Source organism: Ictalurus furcatus, chromosome 23, assembly GCF_023375685.1.
Source record: "Ictalurus furcatus strain D&B chromosome 23, Billie_1.0, whole genome shotgun sequence".
NCBI classification, from domain to species: Eukaryota; Metazoa; Chordata; class Actinopteri; order Siluriformes; family Ictaluridae; genus Ictalurus; species Ictalurus furcatus.
Genome location: NC_071277.1, coordinates 15185016 through 15199306, shown reverse-complemented (window position 1 = coordinate 15199306; position 14291 = coordinate 15185016). Strand labels below are relative to the sequence as shown.

General features: G+C 37.0%; 1 protein-coding gene across 1 annotated transcript in view; it reads right to left on the bottom strand.

Moving 5' to 3' along the window:
* The window catches only part of LOC128599404 (regulating synaptic membrane exocytosis protein 2-like), a 98705-nt gene extending 88536 nt beyond the window's left edge, over nucleotides 1-10169 (bottom strand). Inside the window, exon 1 of the mRNA XM_053610941.1 lies at nucleotides 7697-10169. Within this exon, the coding sequence (XP_053466916.1) occupies nucleotides 7697-7833 (137 nt within the window). The 5' untranslated portion in view covers nucleotides 7834-10169. The remainder of the gene's footprint in view (nucleotides 1-7696) is intronic.
* Nucleotides 10170-14291: the final 4122 nt, after the last annotated feature.

Genomic DNA, 14291 nt, shown 5'->3' with positions numbered 1-14291 from the left:
TAAAATCCTTATATAACAGGTTTACCTGTTATAATGGCAATGACTAAACTGGAGCAATTCCTATTTTTACCCAGGTCCAAATAGCATTTGCCAGTCAATCAAACAATCAATCAATAAACAAACAAACAAATAGATAGATCAATAAATAGTAAAATAATAATAATAATAATAATAATAATAATAATTTAAAGGCATACTCAGGCATTTTTAAGCTAATTTCTATCTACCACATCAAAATCCATAGCTATACTCCAAAAGCCTTTTATATATATATATACATTCTTCTCTTAATAATTATTCTGTATAACTATACAATTCTATATAACTATCATCTAGCTAACATTAGTCTGTTTTTCCCCTAATCAGACCAGTTTGCTAGTCTTTGTTCTCTAACTCCTCACAGCAATATCATAATTTACTGCTAGCTAGCAACGTTACTTGAATGTACTCAAGTTAGATATCCAGTGTATCAGGCTTTATATAACATCATCTATCACCATTAAAGTTAGCTATACCAAGTTCAATATAAGGGCGAGGCTAATTTTAACAGTTATAATTAAAGCACAAGCTCACTAAACAAACAAATACAAGTTTACTGCTGAGACGTGAGTTCTACACAGGTCCAGGGTTACAGAAATGACCAATTGGGTTACATACACCCCATCTTTTTTTTCTTTTTAGAGTGGGAAATATATCACAAAAATGTATATCACATTACCTGTCTGTGAATATTTGGTGGGGAAATAGCACTGAAAATATAGTTTAACTTCCAATTAGCTTCCCCCACAGTTTATTTATAAAAGAATAATTTCTAAAATAATAATGCATTAATAATATATTAATAATGTGATTAAAAAACAAGATTATTATATGTTTATATCAACCGTCTGTGTAGAGTATTCTTTTAAAACTGCTCAGAAGTGAGTTAATGTTTGATCAGACTAGGGAAGGCGCTGACTCGTTCATCTACAACCCCACTGTTGGTATTATATTTTCACATGGCTACTAAATGCTCATGTTCTTTGGCTGTCTCTGTCCATGCTTCAATGCTCTTATGTAACAGGAGTGCTGTCCTGAACACGGGACGCTCTGTGCTGCGCTGGTCTGCTCTATCCGTAGTTGCTAAATGACCCTAATGCTTTGTTTCCAGCAGTCTGAATATTTAATATTCAAGATTCTGCACAATTTCGCGGTCCCTATTTAAATGTAAGCAATTTGTCATATTGACCATGTTAACTGCTGAGCACAAATGGTCAAGTTTTCCTTGAGTCTTATCCCTTCCATTATAGCATGTGTTCAGATGACACGCCGATGGATTCGATATAACACAAATCATGAGTTTTTACAAACTTGTGGAGTCCATGCCAGCTCATATGCGCTGTCATTATAGCAAAAGCGAGAAATATCAAATATCAGAAAAAGAAGTTCTGAAATTCCTGTAAATATTTCCAACTCAGGTCACTGCTGATAATATAATTAATAATAGCATTAAATTAACTTAACAAATTATTACACTTTCACTTATTTTTACTACAGCAATTTGCTTACGAATACAATTATTATTAAATACAGAACAACACATCATATTCTTTATCTGTTTAAAGCTACATTTAATGTTGTGGAACGTCCTCGAAACAACTTACTTCCTGTTATCACTTATGTTATAACAGCTATAGAGTCGTGTCCTCAGCAAGTTAAAAAGACAAAATATAACACAGCTTGTCATGTGACCAAGAAACCACAAAGCCTTCCATCCAGAAGACTTTCCCATGTCTTTCTCATTACTATACAAAAGATCGCATCTTAGAACGAGAGCATTAATATAAACGTTGCTGCATCTTCTGACCAATCAGAATCAAGCATTCGAACAGCACTATGGTATAATATATAAGGACAGTTGAACTAGAGAAAAAGCTATCTTGTTATCTACAACTCCACTAAATATTGCTGTGTTACCCAACAAAAATTAACAAAAATTAAAGGAAGTGGAACTGTACTGGAGTGATGAACATCGTTCTTCCAGTTGGTGTTTTGATGATGGTGGTGAAGAACGCTGTCTAAGATATAACTCCCATAGGTGCTCAGTTGGTTTGTCATCTGGTGTGGTTACAAATAGTTCCTAGTACAAAGAATAACGATTAAACTATACTGCTCATTATTAAGTTACAACATTAAACATTAAAACATGGATGGACATGCATGGAACACATTATACAGCACTATTTGCTCAACCACTACATCCGATTTAACACCAGTGCTCAGAGGCAAGCGGAAGCCTTACTTACAAAGCCTACTTTCAGGCACTATAGTTTACATTCACTGATACCCACATTAGCCATGTTTGGTTAAACGATCTCTGTAACACAATACCTCCACCTCCCTTGCTTCTGAACCCAAGCAGCTGCCCAACAGGCTTACAAAACACTGCACGTGGAGAAACCGCAGCAGATAAGCTAATTCGGTCAGCAAATAAGCACCCGTTGTCTCCTGATCTTTCACTTGTGTACATATAGATCTGAGCCTAGATTAAACTTTAGCAGCACACTGTTACACACTGTTCATGAGGCGGTGTGTGCTCAGTGGATGGCCTTTGGAACCTGTTGATCATGGGTGTAGAGGAAAATCTATGCCTATGGAGGCTTCAAGACAAACACATCATTCATAAGGCATTAACCCAACTAACAACGACCTCCATGTTGTTTTGTCATATTCAGTCCTACAGATGTTTCTTCCTCACTCTTACTATCATCATCATCATCATTATCATCTTATTATTATTATTGTTGTTATTGTTGTTGTTATCCACAGTAAAACAGCAACAATTGTACTGCACTGTATTTTGTATTTATCAGACTCCTGCTACCTCTTCTTCTGGTTTTTGTTGTTGTTACTTTTTTAATCATCAGTATTATTGTGGTTATGCTTGTTACTGTTTATTATAATTATTACTATTATTATTGTTGTTGTTGTTATCCACTGTAAACAGCAACAACTGTAAAATGAGCAGTGTGTTTTATTTATCATACCCCTTCTTATTATTCTTATTTTTATTTGTCTTCTTTGTCTTGTTCTTATTATTACCGTTTCAAAGAGCGTTTTGGTAAATTTAATTATGGTTTTGATCAAATTTATGAATATATACATGTATATATAACCCCAATTCCAAAAAAGTTGGGACGCTGTGTAAAATGTAAATAAAAACAGAATGCAATGATTTGCAAATCTCATGAGCCCATACATTATTCACAATTGAACACAGAAAACATATCAAATGTTTAAACTGAGCAAATGTAATTTTGAATTTGATGGCCGGAACACGTCTCAAAAAATTTGGGATGGGGGCAACAAAAGCCTGGAAAAGTAAGTGTTACTAAAAAGAAACAGCTGGAGGAAGATTGTGCAACTAATTAGGTTAATTGGCAACAGATCAGTAACATGATTGGGTATAAAAACAAAAAAAAGAGTATAGTACAGAGGCAGAGTCTCTCAGAAGTAAAGATGGGATGGAATCTGGATGGAAACATATTTTGCTCTAAAACCTGTATATACTTTTCACCATTGATGGTACCTTTCCAGATGTGCAAGCTGACCATTCCATAGGCACTAATGCACCCCCATACCATCAGAGAAGAAGGCTTTTAAACTGAGCGCTGATAAAAATATAAAAAATAAACTGACGATGTCACAACGGTCTTTTACAGCCATCCATTCAGCAGCTCTGCTTTAAACACACACAAACACACACACACACACACACACACACATACACACAGCGCTCAGGTGCACATTGTAGTATTTCCTTCAGGAAATGCAAATCTAGTTGTTCTCTGCGTTACTTCTGACACTGCAACATTGCATAGAATATATTTTTGCTATGATCACCATCACACCCATCATCCTCTCACACTGCCCCAGTGTTTTCCTCTCTGTCGAGCTTCCGCTGAGTTATTATCTTTCTCTTTGTGGCTTTTCCAGCGAGATGACAGTAAGTTGGCAAACACTGAGGGTTCTTCCTGCCTCCGCTCTCCCAGGATTCCTCAGGTTGGACTACAGCCTGTTTGTGTGTGTGTGTGTGGGTTCTCTATCTGGAGTATCTTTTTTCTGGTTACAGAGGTATGGAAAATAGCATAACCAAGTATAATTACAATTGTATTATGGTTGTATATATATTGTATTGCATATGTTGTATATGGTATTGTATTTTATATGATGCACATACTGAGAGAAATTTATTATCCAAAAAAGACCACAGTTGCACCCATACAAAATACAGAACATTCACGAATATAGAAGAATAAACAAATTAAATGACGCTGATACACCTAGATCCGGAATCATCAAAGGCTCATTAATCAAATAAAAGTCTCTACTAATACCAGCGCTAACATTAGCAACAAGTCTTCCAGGTGTAACGCGGAGTAGCTGAGGCATGCCTGTTTGAGGCAAAGTTCATGTTTTACTCCTGATGTTGGATAGGAAGCCAAGGCTTTTTTTTGGCAATTATCTGTTTGATGTCAAGATAAATAAATAAATAAATAACAAGACAAACAATATATTTGCATTTCACAAAATTAACATCAAATAATGTTTCTTGAAGTGACTTTTTAAGATTTAAGTTTAACATGGACTTTTTATCTCAATGCTACAATGCAGTGCTACCTCTTTAAAAAAAAAAAAGTTATCGTGCTGAGCCAGAATCACAATAAGTAAGGAATAAAACACTTTTTATTAGTTAAAGTTGTACATGCTGTACAAATTTATAGTTACATTTAATGTTGTGGAACATCTGCGAGACAACTTAGTGCCAGGTTATAGCAGCTATATAAAAAAGAATTTAAAATCCTTCCCTCGCCAGCCTAGATTATTTTCCTTAAAAAAAAAAAAAAAGCCATGTTTACAGAGTAAAATCTTCTCTGTCCTGCCTGACATTTCAAGAAAGGAAATTTTACTCACTGTTACAAAGCGCTGACACTGGAGACTCAATCCATAACGATTTTAATTCATTAGTTTTTTATTATTATTCTTAGATTATATGGAGTGTCTCCTATACAAGTCTCTGTGAATGACCTGCTACCATTGAAACAATAACATATTAGAACAACAGCATTAATATAAACCTGTGATTTGAATTAATGCTCTTATAAACTAAAATGAATCAACACCTTCTTGATTCAAGAATTTAATAGCACTGTAGGAAAAGTTCGATTGGTGGAATGATTGGTGGGTCTGGACTATTTATGAAATACTTTAAGTCATCAGTAAAGATGACTTGATAAATGGTTTTTAACATGAAATAAGACTACTCAGTTAGAATTATTCAGGAGCAAAGCAGCAGTAGGTCAAGTAGTCATATTTATTATTATTATTATTATTATTATTATTATTAAATACCAGCATGGTCGAAATTAGCCTACTGCTTCTGCAATACTTTACAATGTTACGTGAATAGCTTACTCTGAGTTAAAGCTCATGACTAGCGCAACCCAACAGCAGGCCAATGACAAAGAGAACATATGAGTCTGCATAGTAGTTGGGAGTTACCAAGCCGCAGAGTTGTCCTGTAACTCTACACCAATGCGTACACACAATATGCTTGAGCCGGTGCTTGTAGTGGTGCTAAGCATCGATGATTGACATCTGTGCCATCCAAATGCTAAACGCTCTCTTCCTCCCTCTCCCTCTCCCACTCTCTCTCTCTCTCACTGTGTATCTCTCTCACGCGCTCATTCTCAATAAATAGCTTAATGGCGTAGAAGTGTGTATATGCGCGTAAGGATGATTCACACAGCGACACTGCGGTGGCTGAGGCTTTAAGTCGATGAGTCACTTCAACCATAGGTCTGCTCTGCTGCCACACACACAGCATTAATATTTAACTCAGTACGGGAAACCGTGATTACGCAGGCCCCTGGATGGCTCTGCTGTAAATAATAAAAAAAAAAAAGTTATTGCAATAGGTTCTGAATGCTAAACCAAACAAATCCTGGTACAGATGAGCTCAGAGTGTGAGCTCAGATACACCAAGTTTTGGAAACTCTTCTGAACATGATCCATAACCTAACAGATGAATAGCTAGTCTTCAGCTTCGGAAACTGACCTTGTATGTTTGGTTTTTTTTTTTTTAATCAACAGGCCTGAGCTTTGAGAGCACTCCTAAGACATATATAAACATACAAGCTCCATAATCAGAACCATATCATGAACAGCTTTGTAGATGGTCCGTAAATCCAGGGTAGAGCATGTTTAAACCAGAGCAAAGCCAAGTATTTAAAATCATAGTGTATATACACTGCAGTTTGTGTCAGGTTATATTCAAATCTATTATATTATAGTGTTGGATAATATTAATTATAAAATGTTATCTTATTCAGCAAGCCCCCATGGTGACAAATGGCTCATCCATATCTTCACTTTATACTAACATATTGCACAAAAGATTCCGTAAAAGAAATTAGCGGGTGACTAAAGTACTGCTCGAGCGACTGCTCCGGTGTTACTCAATCCTACTCATGCAGTAACCTTACACGGTATAATTTAGTAACTCGCCTGTTCTAATACACCGATTAGAACATCACGATGAGCTTGTTAATGACGTGATGAGTTGAAATTGATGTATTAGAGCAGGAGAAAGTAGGTCTACAGTGTAAATGTATCCTCTAAGGTGTAGAAATGAGGTCAAATCCTGAACTTTTCACCGTTGTTTACACCTGGTCAGTCAGTTCATGCGTCTTGAGTATCAGGATTCTAAGTGCATTATGAATTTACACCTGCTCTGACAGAGTCAGTTTTAAATGCCAGGATGCAGGCAGTTCCAGGAAATCAGGACGTCTGTGATGCTGTATATTTGAGCCAGATGTTTACAAGGGTAATAATATATTAATCTCCAAGCCATGTTTGAGAACAAAAAAAAAATCCCCCAATACAAAACAACACAATACAACAGAAGGCACCTGGACTATGACCTCCAAAAGGAAATTAAAAATGGCATAGTCTGGCATGATAACGCAGGGTGTAGCACTGCCACCTCACAGTTCCGGAGTTTCTGATTCGATCTGAATTTAAGCTTGGTTTCCTGTCTGTCTTATATTCTCAGGATTGAAACCGGGACTCTGGAGCTGTGAGGCAATAAGGCTACATGCTGCGTCACCTTGCCCCCACGACCCTCATATGCTCTGCTTAACTGCAAGTCACACCAAATGACTAAATGTAAACGTGATACAATCCAAAGATTAAAAATGCATGAATCGACCAGGTGTAAACATACAAGTAATGCTCTAACACACCTTAACACACCCTGTAGGACTTGTTATTGACCTGAATATTTGAATATTTCTGGTGTGTTAGGAGAGACAGATGTGCAGTTGTGCTACAGTAGGACTGAGAAACCGAGCTAATAGACTTAGTACATGGACAGCTCCGTGGTGCTGAAAGCACACCCAGCTGCTGCTCAGTTCTACCTGGATCTGCAGCAACACATATTACAAGCCAATTTGATTTAAACGTACAAAGGGATCAAAAAATATGGCGTCTGTGTCGACCCGGCAGTCAGGATGCAGGTTGATCAATCCAGGAAGTGCGTTAGAAAAAAAAAAAAGCGTGAGCTACTCTCACACAGCCTATTCAGCACACTCTTAGGATAAAAAAAAAAAAGTGCATTGGAAGAGGTCGAGAATCCCTTTTTTTACGCTTGTCTTACTTCAGCATGGACTGTTCCTTCTCCTCTTCTCTTTTCTGGCGGTCCATGACGTCGAGGATGATCCTCCTCTCTTCGTCGGTGAGGTGGCTCAGGTCCGGCATGTCGGCCAGGCCCCGGTGCGCGAGCGGAGCAGCCATATTCACACACACACACACACACACACACGCTACAACACACACGCGCACACACGCGCACACACACGAAAAGTCAGGTTTAATCAGTGCACGGTTATTATTTCGGGTAAATTCATGTACACGTGCGTAATCTGCTAGAATAGAGGCCTATTATTAAAGAGCATCTTTTTTCTTTAAAAAATAAAAAAAAAAAAGCTGAAATGCATACACAATATTCAAGGCTCCAATTTGGAGCAAAACACAAAGAACAAGAATTTCAGGCGAGTATTATTGTCTCCAGCTAGTAATAATAATAGTAATAATAGATGGATAATAGATGGAGAGAATGAGGAATTGGTTAAGGCAACAAAACTGGAATTCATGATCATGAAACCCATGCTTAAATCCATCCTTACACCCATGCTTCATTTCTACACATGGCAAATGCAATGGATTCTTTTCTCCAGCTATATGGATCATAAAAAACCCTTGATGACAGAAGTGTGTATTCAGGAGGGAGGATGAAGCTTAATCTCACCCTCTCCGGACGTGCAGATGTGCAGAAGGAGCCCGGTTATTTTGCCATCCTGTTCAAATCCGTCCTAACCCATCGCTCAAAAAAAAAAAATTAATTAAAAAAAAAAAGCGTCGTCGTACCTTGAAGTAAAAACAAACAAAAAACAAAACATCCAGTGCGCTTTCAATCCCTGAGGTTTTCTTCTTCTTCACTTTTCCAGGGTTGTGTGTTTCTTCAATGTTTCTTAAATGCATGGAAGGAAGGGGGAAAATGGACGCAGAGCTCAGCACCGGCGCTCGGGCATTGATGACCAGAGAGAGAGAGAGAGAGAGAGAGAGAGAGAGAGAGAGAGAAAAGCTGGAAAACGCGGACTGGAGGAGGATCACCGCGGGATCGGAAATACCCCGAGCTAAAAATAACAACCACTCTAGTCCAAAGCCACGCCCTCAGCGATCTGCCCTGCTCTGATTGGTCAGTGACGCCAGCACAGACCTGCATTCAAAACCAGGATTCTGAATGGATGAGTCCAGTTATATAAACTCAAAAGGTTATTTAGAAAGGTCTGTCACTATCATATCTGTGTGGTGGCCTGAGATGAGGTCAGCACGACATTTTCTACTACACAGTTCAGAAAATGACTTGACTGAACTGAAATATGTTCAGGATTACCCCCCAAAAGTAAACACTGCATGTATAATCAATGAAAACCTTGCATTTATAACAAATATCAAAAAGAAATGTCCACATTATACTATTTTTATCGGTAGGCCAACCTCCAGAGAACCACGCAACGTTAACTGATGCACGCATTCTACAGATTGCCCGAGATTGGGAAATGGACGTGGATTTGGATAAAAAGCTTGTGTTTTCCCCCAGACATGTTAATTACAACTCTCTGGAAGGACATGGTCATGTGGTCCACAACTGCCAAGCTGGCATATGTGGTGGAATTACCACGGTACTTCCCATGGTACTGTTTTGTTTTTAGACTTGTTATTTGGTTTTCATATTTGTGATTTGTTTTGCACTTCTCGGCCACCGTACATAACATGCTCGTCTGCATTAACAGAGGAAGAGGCAAAAAGCCCAATAACCAGGTTGTGTTTGGTCGGGAGGCTCAATTTTAACAATCTCCTCAGTTTCTCTCGAATGTAAATCGAATGCACATTCACAACCATACCGCAACTTTTTAATTTTTTTGAGCGACGGAGATACTCAGACATGAACTGATCTTAATGTTAATCACTTTGCCCTCTCAGGCAACGACGTTAAATGTTGATTAACTTCAAGGCTACCAATCTCTGTTGATCCACTTGAACACTGCTGTCCTCATTTTAATGCACTGGTTTTCATTCCCCCTTTTTCTTTTTCTGTTTTGCGGCCCAGGACTCTTCTCTCCTCGATCCATTTTGGTCATGCGACTGTGTCTGTGACAGACTTAGAGCAATGCCGGAGATATTGATATTATATCACTTGATATAATAAAATACAGTTTTGAACTCATCTAAAATGCTAAACAAAAGTTAAATAAAAATGTTTCAAAAGTTAAATAAAAATGAAAGATTTTCAAAGAATGATTTTGGCACAATGGCGTCCCCCCTTTGCACTGCATATGCTGCATACCCCATTTTTGCACCCCTATGTGTGAATGCACCTTTTCTGTTTCAAGGCTTTCTTGAATGTATTCGTGATAATTCCCTAACTTCCACTATGAAGCAAGGGTTAATTGTTCTTATATCCAAACCAGGCAAAGACACAAAGCAAATAAATAATCTCTGTCCCATTACCTTACTTTACAGTGATTATAAGCTCTTAATACTTATATTTGCCAATAGGCTCAAGACAGGTTTAGCCCAAATAATTAGTAAATCACCGTCTAGTTTTATGAAAGGTAAATCAAAACATAATAACATTAGACTAGTATTAGACATCACAGATTACCATGAATGGATTGCAGATGATGGTTACATCTTGTTCCTGGATTTTAAAAAGGTGTTTGATGTAATTGAGCATGCTTTCATTTTCTAATCACTTGCAAATGTGGCTTTGGAAAAAAATTATCCTCCTTTATAAAAGTGTTATACAAAAATATGAACAGCTCCGTCTCACTGTCGCATGGAACATCCCAGAGACTTAATATTTTACAAGTAATAATACAAGGATGTCCTATTTCCCCTTTCTTATTTATTTTAGCAGCAGAAATGCTTGCCATTTTGGTTAATAAGGACAGTAATGTTGAGAAGCTAAGTGTTTTCCCTAAACAGATTGGAAGTAGTCAATTAGCTGATGAAACTGCACTTTTTTTTAATGGGCCTATACAAAATTAAAAAGGCTATTCATTTAATTGAATTTTCTCTAGAGCATCTGCTTAATATTTAAATATAAATAAATGCGTGTCAATAGCAATTCAAGGTTGTGTCTTCAGTTCCTTGTACAATATCCCTATCAAAACGTGTGTAAAATATTTGGGTGTAACTATTACAAGGGACAACGATCAGAGTATTCAAGAAAGAACAAACTCCTTAAAGCCAGAGCTATGTTCAATAATTGGATACAAAGAGATATATCAATATTTGGAAGAATTCTGTTGACCAAAGTGGAACTACTCTTCGGTTTCATTTACTGCCTCTTCTTCAGCTATCCCATCTCATCTTATTAAAAAAAAAACTCGTCAACGCTAGCTTTAATTTCATTTGGAAAAATAAATCTCACTACGTAAACAAAAATGATCTGGGACGCAATTATGAAGATGGGGGTTCAAATGTAACTGATTTAGAAATAATGAATGGAGCTCATTATTCAGTGGTTGAGATCGTTGAGACGGTTCACTATCTCGTCTTCAGTGTTTGAGAAACAGGGAGGTATGGAATTTTTGTTGAAGTGTGTTTTTGAAATTTCAAAGCCGCCTTTGAAATGATCCAACTTTCATCAGCAGTATGTTGGAAGCTGGCATATTCACCCAATTTCAGCCCTCACAAAACTTCTATTTGGAATAATTGTTTTATTGCACACCGTAATAAATCTTTATTCTATGAAAAATGGTTTATTCTGTGATTGATATGATAGATCATCATGGAAATATTTTTAACTACATTGACTTTTGTTACAACACAGATTTGCGTCACCCTAAGGAATTTCATGTAGTTTCCCTAAGTATCTGATAGTACTGCTAAAAGGCTTATTCATATTCTGATGTGACACCTTCTCTCCCAGTTTTATGCAGCCACCCCACTGTGTGGTGTACTCGATTTAAAAAAATCTGTGCATCTTAATTAAATCAGCTGGGCACAGCACTTAAAACAGGTATTGGAAAAAGATAACACTGTATTTAAAAAAAAAAAATCCCCAGTGTGTGTGCAGAATAAGATACAAAACATACAATCTGTCATGTAAACAGGGACTGGAGATGGATGCAAGTGCAGTTAAAGCTTTTAATGAAGAGAGGCAGGCAGACAAATCCAAATAGTAAGGCAAGTTCAAGGTCAAAACAAGCGAGGGGTCAGGATATCGGCAAACAGGGTAGACAGGGCAAAGGCAGAACACGAAAACCAAGAAACTGGAAACAAGATCAATGAGCCAGAAACGAGAACACCGAACTAAGGCTTGGTAACGCACTGCTGGCAAAACACAGAAACACAATACTTCAAGTACACAGTACTTCAAGAACAAAGACACACAAGGGGTTTAAACATAAAACATAATCAAAGGGCGTAACATGAAACAGCTGAGACATTAGGAAAGAAGCAATAATATAAAAGGGGCAGAGACAGGACAGAAACCAAAACAAATTATTGGTGGGCCATGTCGTTAAATTAACAAATGTAAATTAGGCACAAACCTGCTAAAAAAAACAACAACAAACAAACAAACAAACAAACAAAACAACAGAAACTATTACAGAAATTCTAATGGTTTCCACTGCAAATACCATTACAAACTATCAGCTAACCATTACTGGTCCTTAATGGTGTCCACTAGACATAACATGCAACCAACAGAAGGTGACAAATTGCCAGTAGAGACTCACAGAGACCATTAACAGTTTCCATTAATACCATTAAAATTGCCATTATAACCATTAAAGCAGGGATTATATACTTTAAAATTGAACTCAGATAAAACAAACCCACCAGAGTTGACTGAAGCGAAATACTCAAAGACAGACAACTCCTCTGAAAATAAACACTTTAAACATGCTTCTCAGATGTTTTACACTTTAAATGATTTGCTTTGAATTGATTAATCAGCAGGTTAATGGGTAGGTCTGCACTCTCTGAAGGTGAAAATCTGCTAAACGTGATTAGACCATGTGTTCTCAAAAAAAAGAGGTAAACGCCATCTAGTGGCATCAGCAGTTACTGCATTTATTTTACTTTAATTTATTTTTTTGCTCACGATGATTGTAAATAGGGGTTATTTGAGTTACTATAGACTTCCTGACAGCTCAGACCAGTTGGATGTTTTGCATTGCGCTGCTGCCACATGATTGGCTGATTCGATAACTGCATGAATGCACTGTACAAGTGTTCCTATTAAAGTGGACGTTGTGCGTATGTTTTCAGACTAAATTATTTTCGAACGTGGATGTTCCCTTCACCCATGGGTCAGATTTGGAGATGGACGTTGCAAGTTGGAGGTTATTTAGACAACTCCTGAGTAGCTGTAGAAATACTGGGGTCACTTGGAAAGAGGCTTTGTGGCACCATACAGACACCATGAACACTTGCAACTTAAACGAGACTAAAACTGTTGATCAAATCTATTCATCCTCATACAGTTCAAATAGGAGAGGCACCACTATACTAACACACAAAAATATTCCATTTGTTCTGGAATACTAGGAACAGGACCTTGAGGATAGATACATCCTGGTCACTGGTGCAATATTTGGACAATATGTTACAATTGAAGACCACGATGAAAAAACGATCAGAGTCACAAAACTGTATTTTTGGAGTTGTGCATCCGCGGCTGTTGACTGAGCATTGAAGAATGATCTCATAAATGTACTTGGATGATAGAAAGATCAGGGTCACAGAATTTTCCATTAAAAATAAAGCCATGCTATGGAAAAATGATCACAGTCCAGTCAATTTACCGAAATCAGCCAATAGGCTTTAAGTAATGGCAGACGCCCAGCTGAGTGAATTTCATTGTTAACTTACTGTCAAATTTCTTCAACATATCTCATTAGTAATTGCTCTAATATTAATATAATTATATAATAATAATAATATTAATAATTAATAATATTCAAGTTGAGATTGATGTATAATGTATATTCTGTGAGTTTTCAGTATTTAAGTGATGTTCATGATGCTCAATTGAATAAATTAGTATAAGTTCACCCCTGTATTACTGTGAATACCCACGACAGAAAGATCAGAGCCCGCGCAAGCATTTTTTCATGCTTCAATTAACACAATGTAAACAATAATGGCTGATAACTTTCGGTGTCTTCATAAAGACTATGAATGGGTCTAGTGAACATATCATTAAGATGTTCTCTGTTCTATTATTATTATTATTAACTATTATGACATAAGAAGGTTCTGAACTTTTAAATTCAAATTCTGGAATTCAAGCACAATGTGACTCTGATCGATTTATCATTGGTGCCTTCCATTTTAAACATATACACACCAAATGAAGATAACCCACATTTTATTTCTCATGTAGTGTTACTGTTTATTGAATACTGCAAGGGGGATTTTAATTGTGTTTTAAAAACTGGCATGGATAAATCCTCTACCATCTCTGTGACCAATGACCAAGGCCTGGTTGATATTTCCAGAGACTTAGGTCCCACTGTTAAAGACAAACAAAATGAATGAGTAGTGAATAGGTGTACAGGTGTTCCTATGAAAAGAAGTACAATAATTTTTCTATTAATATGTAGTCAATTGCACAGTTTTAGCCTCATTAAAGGAAATAAATTGAGCCAATCAGCCTTTAAAGCCTTAAA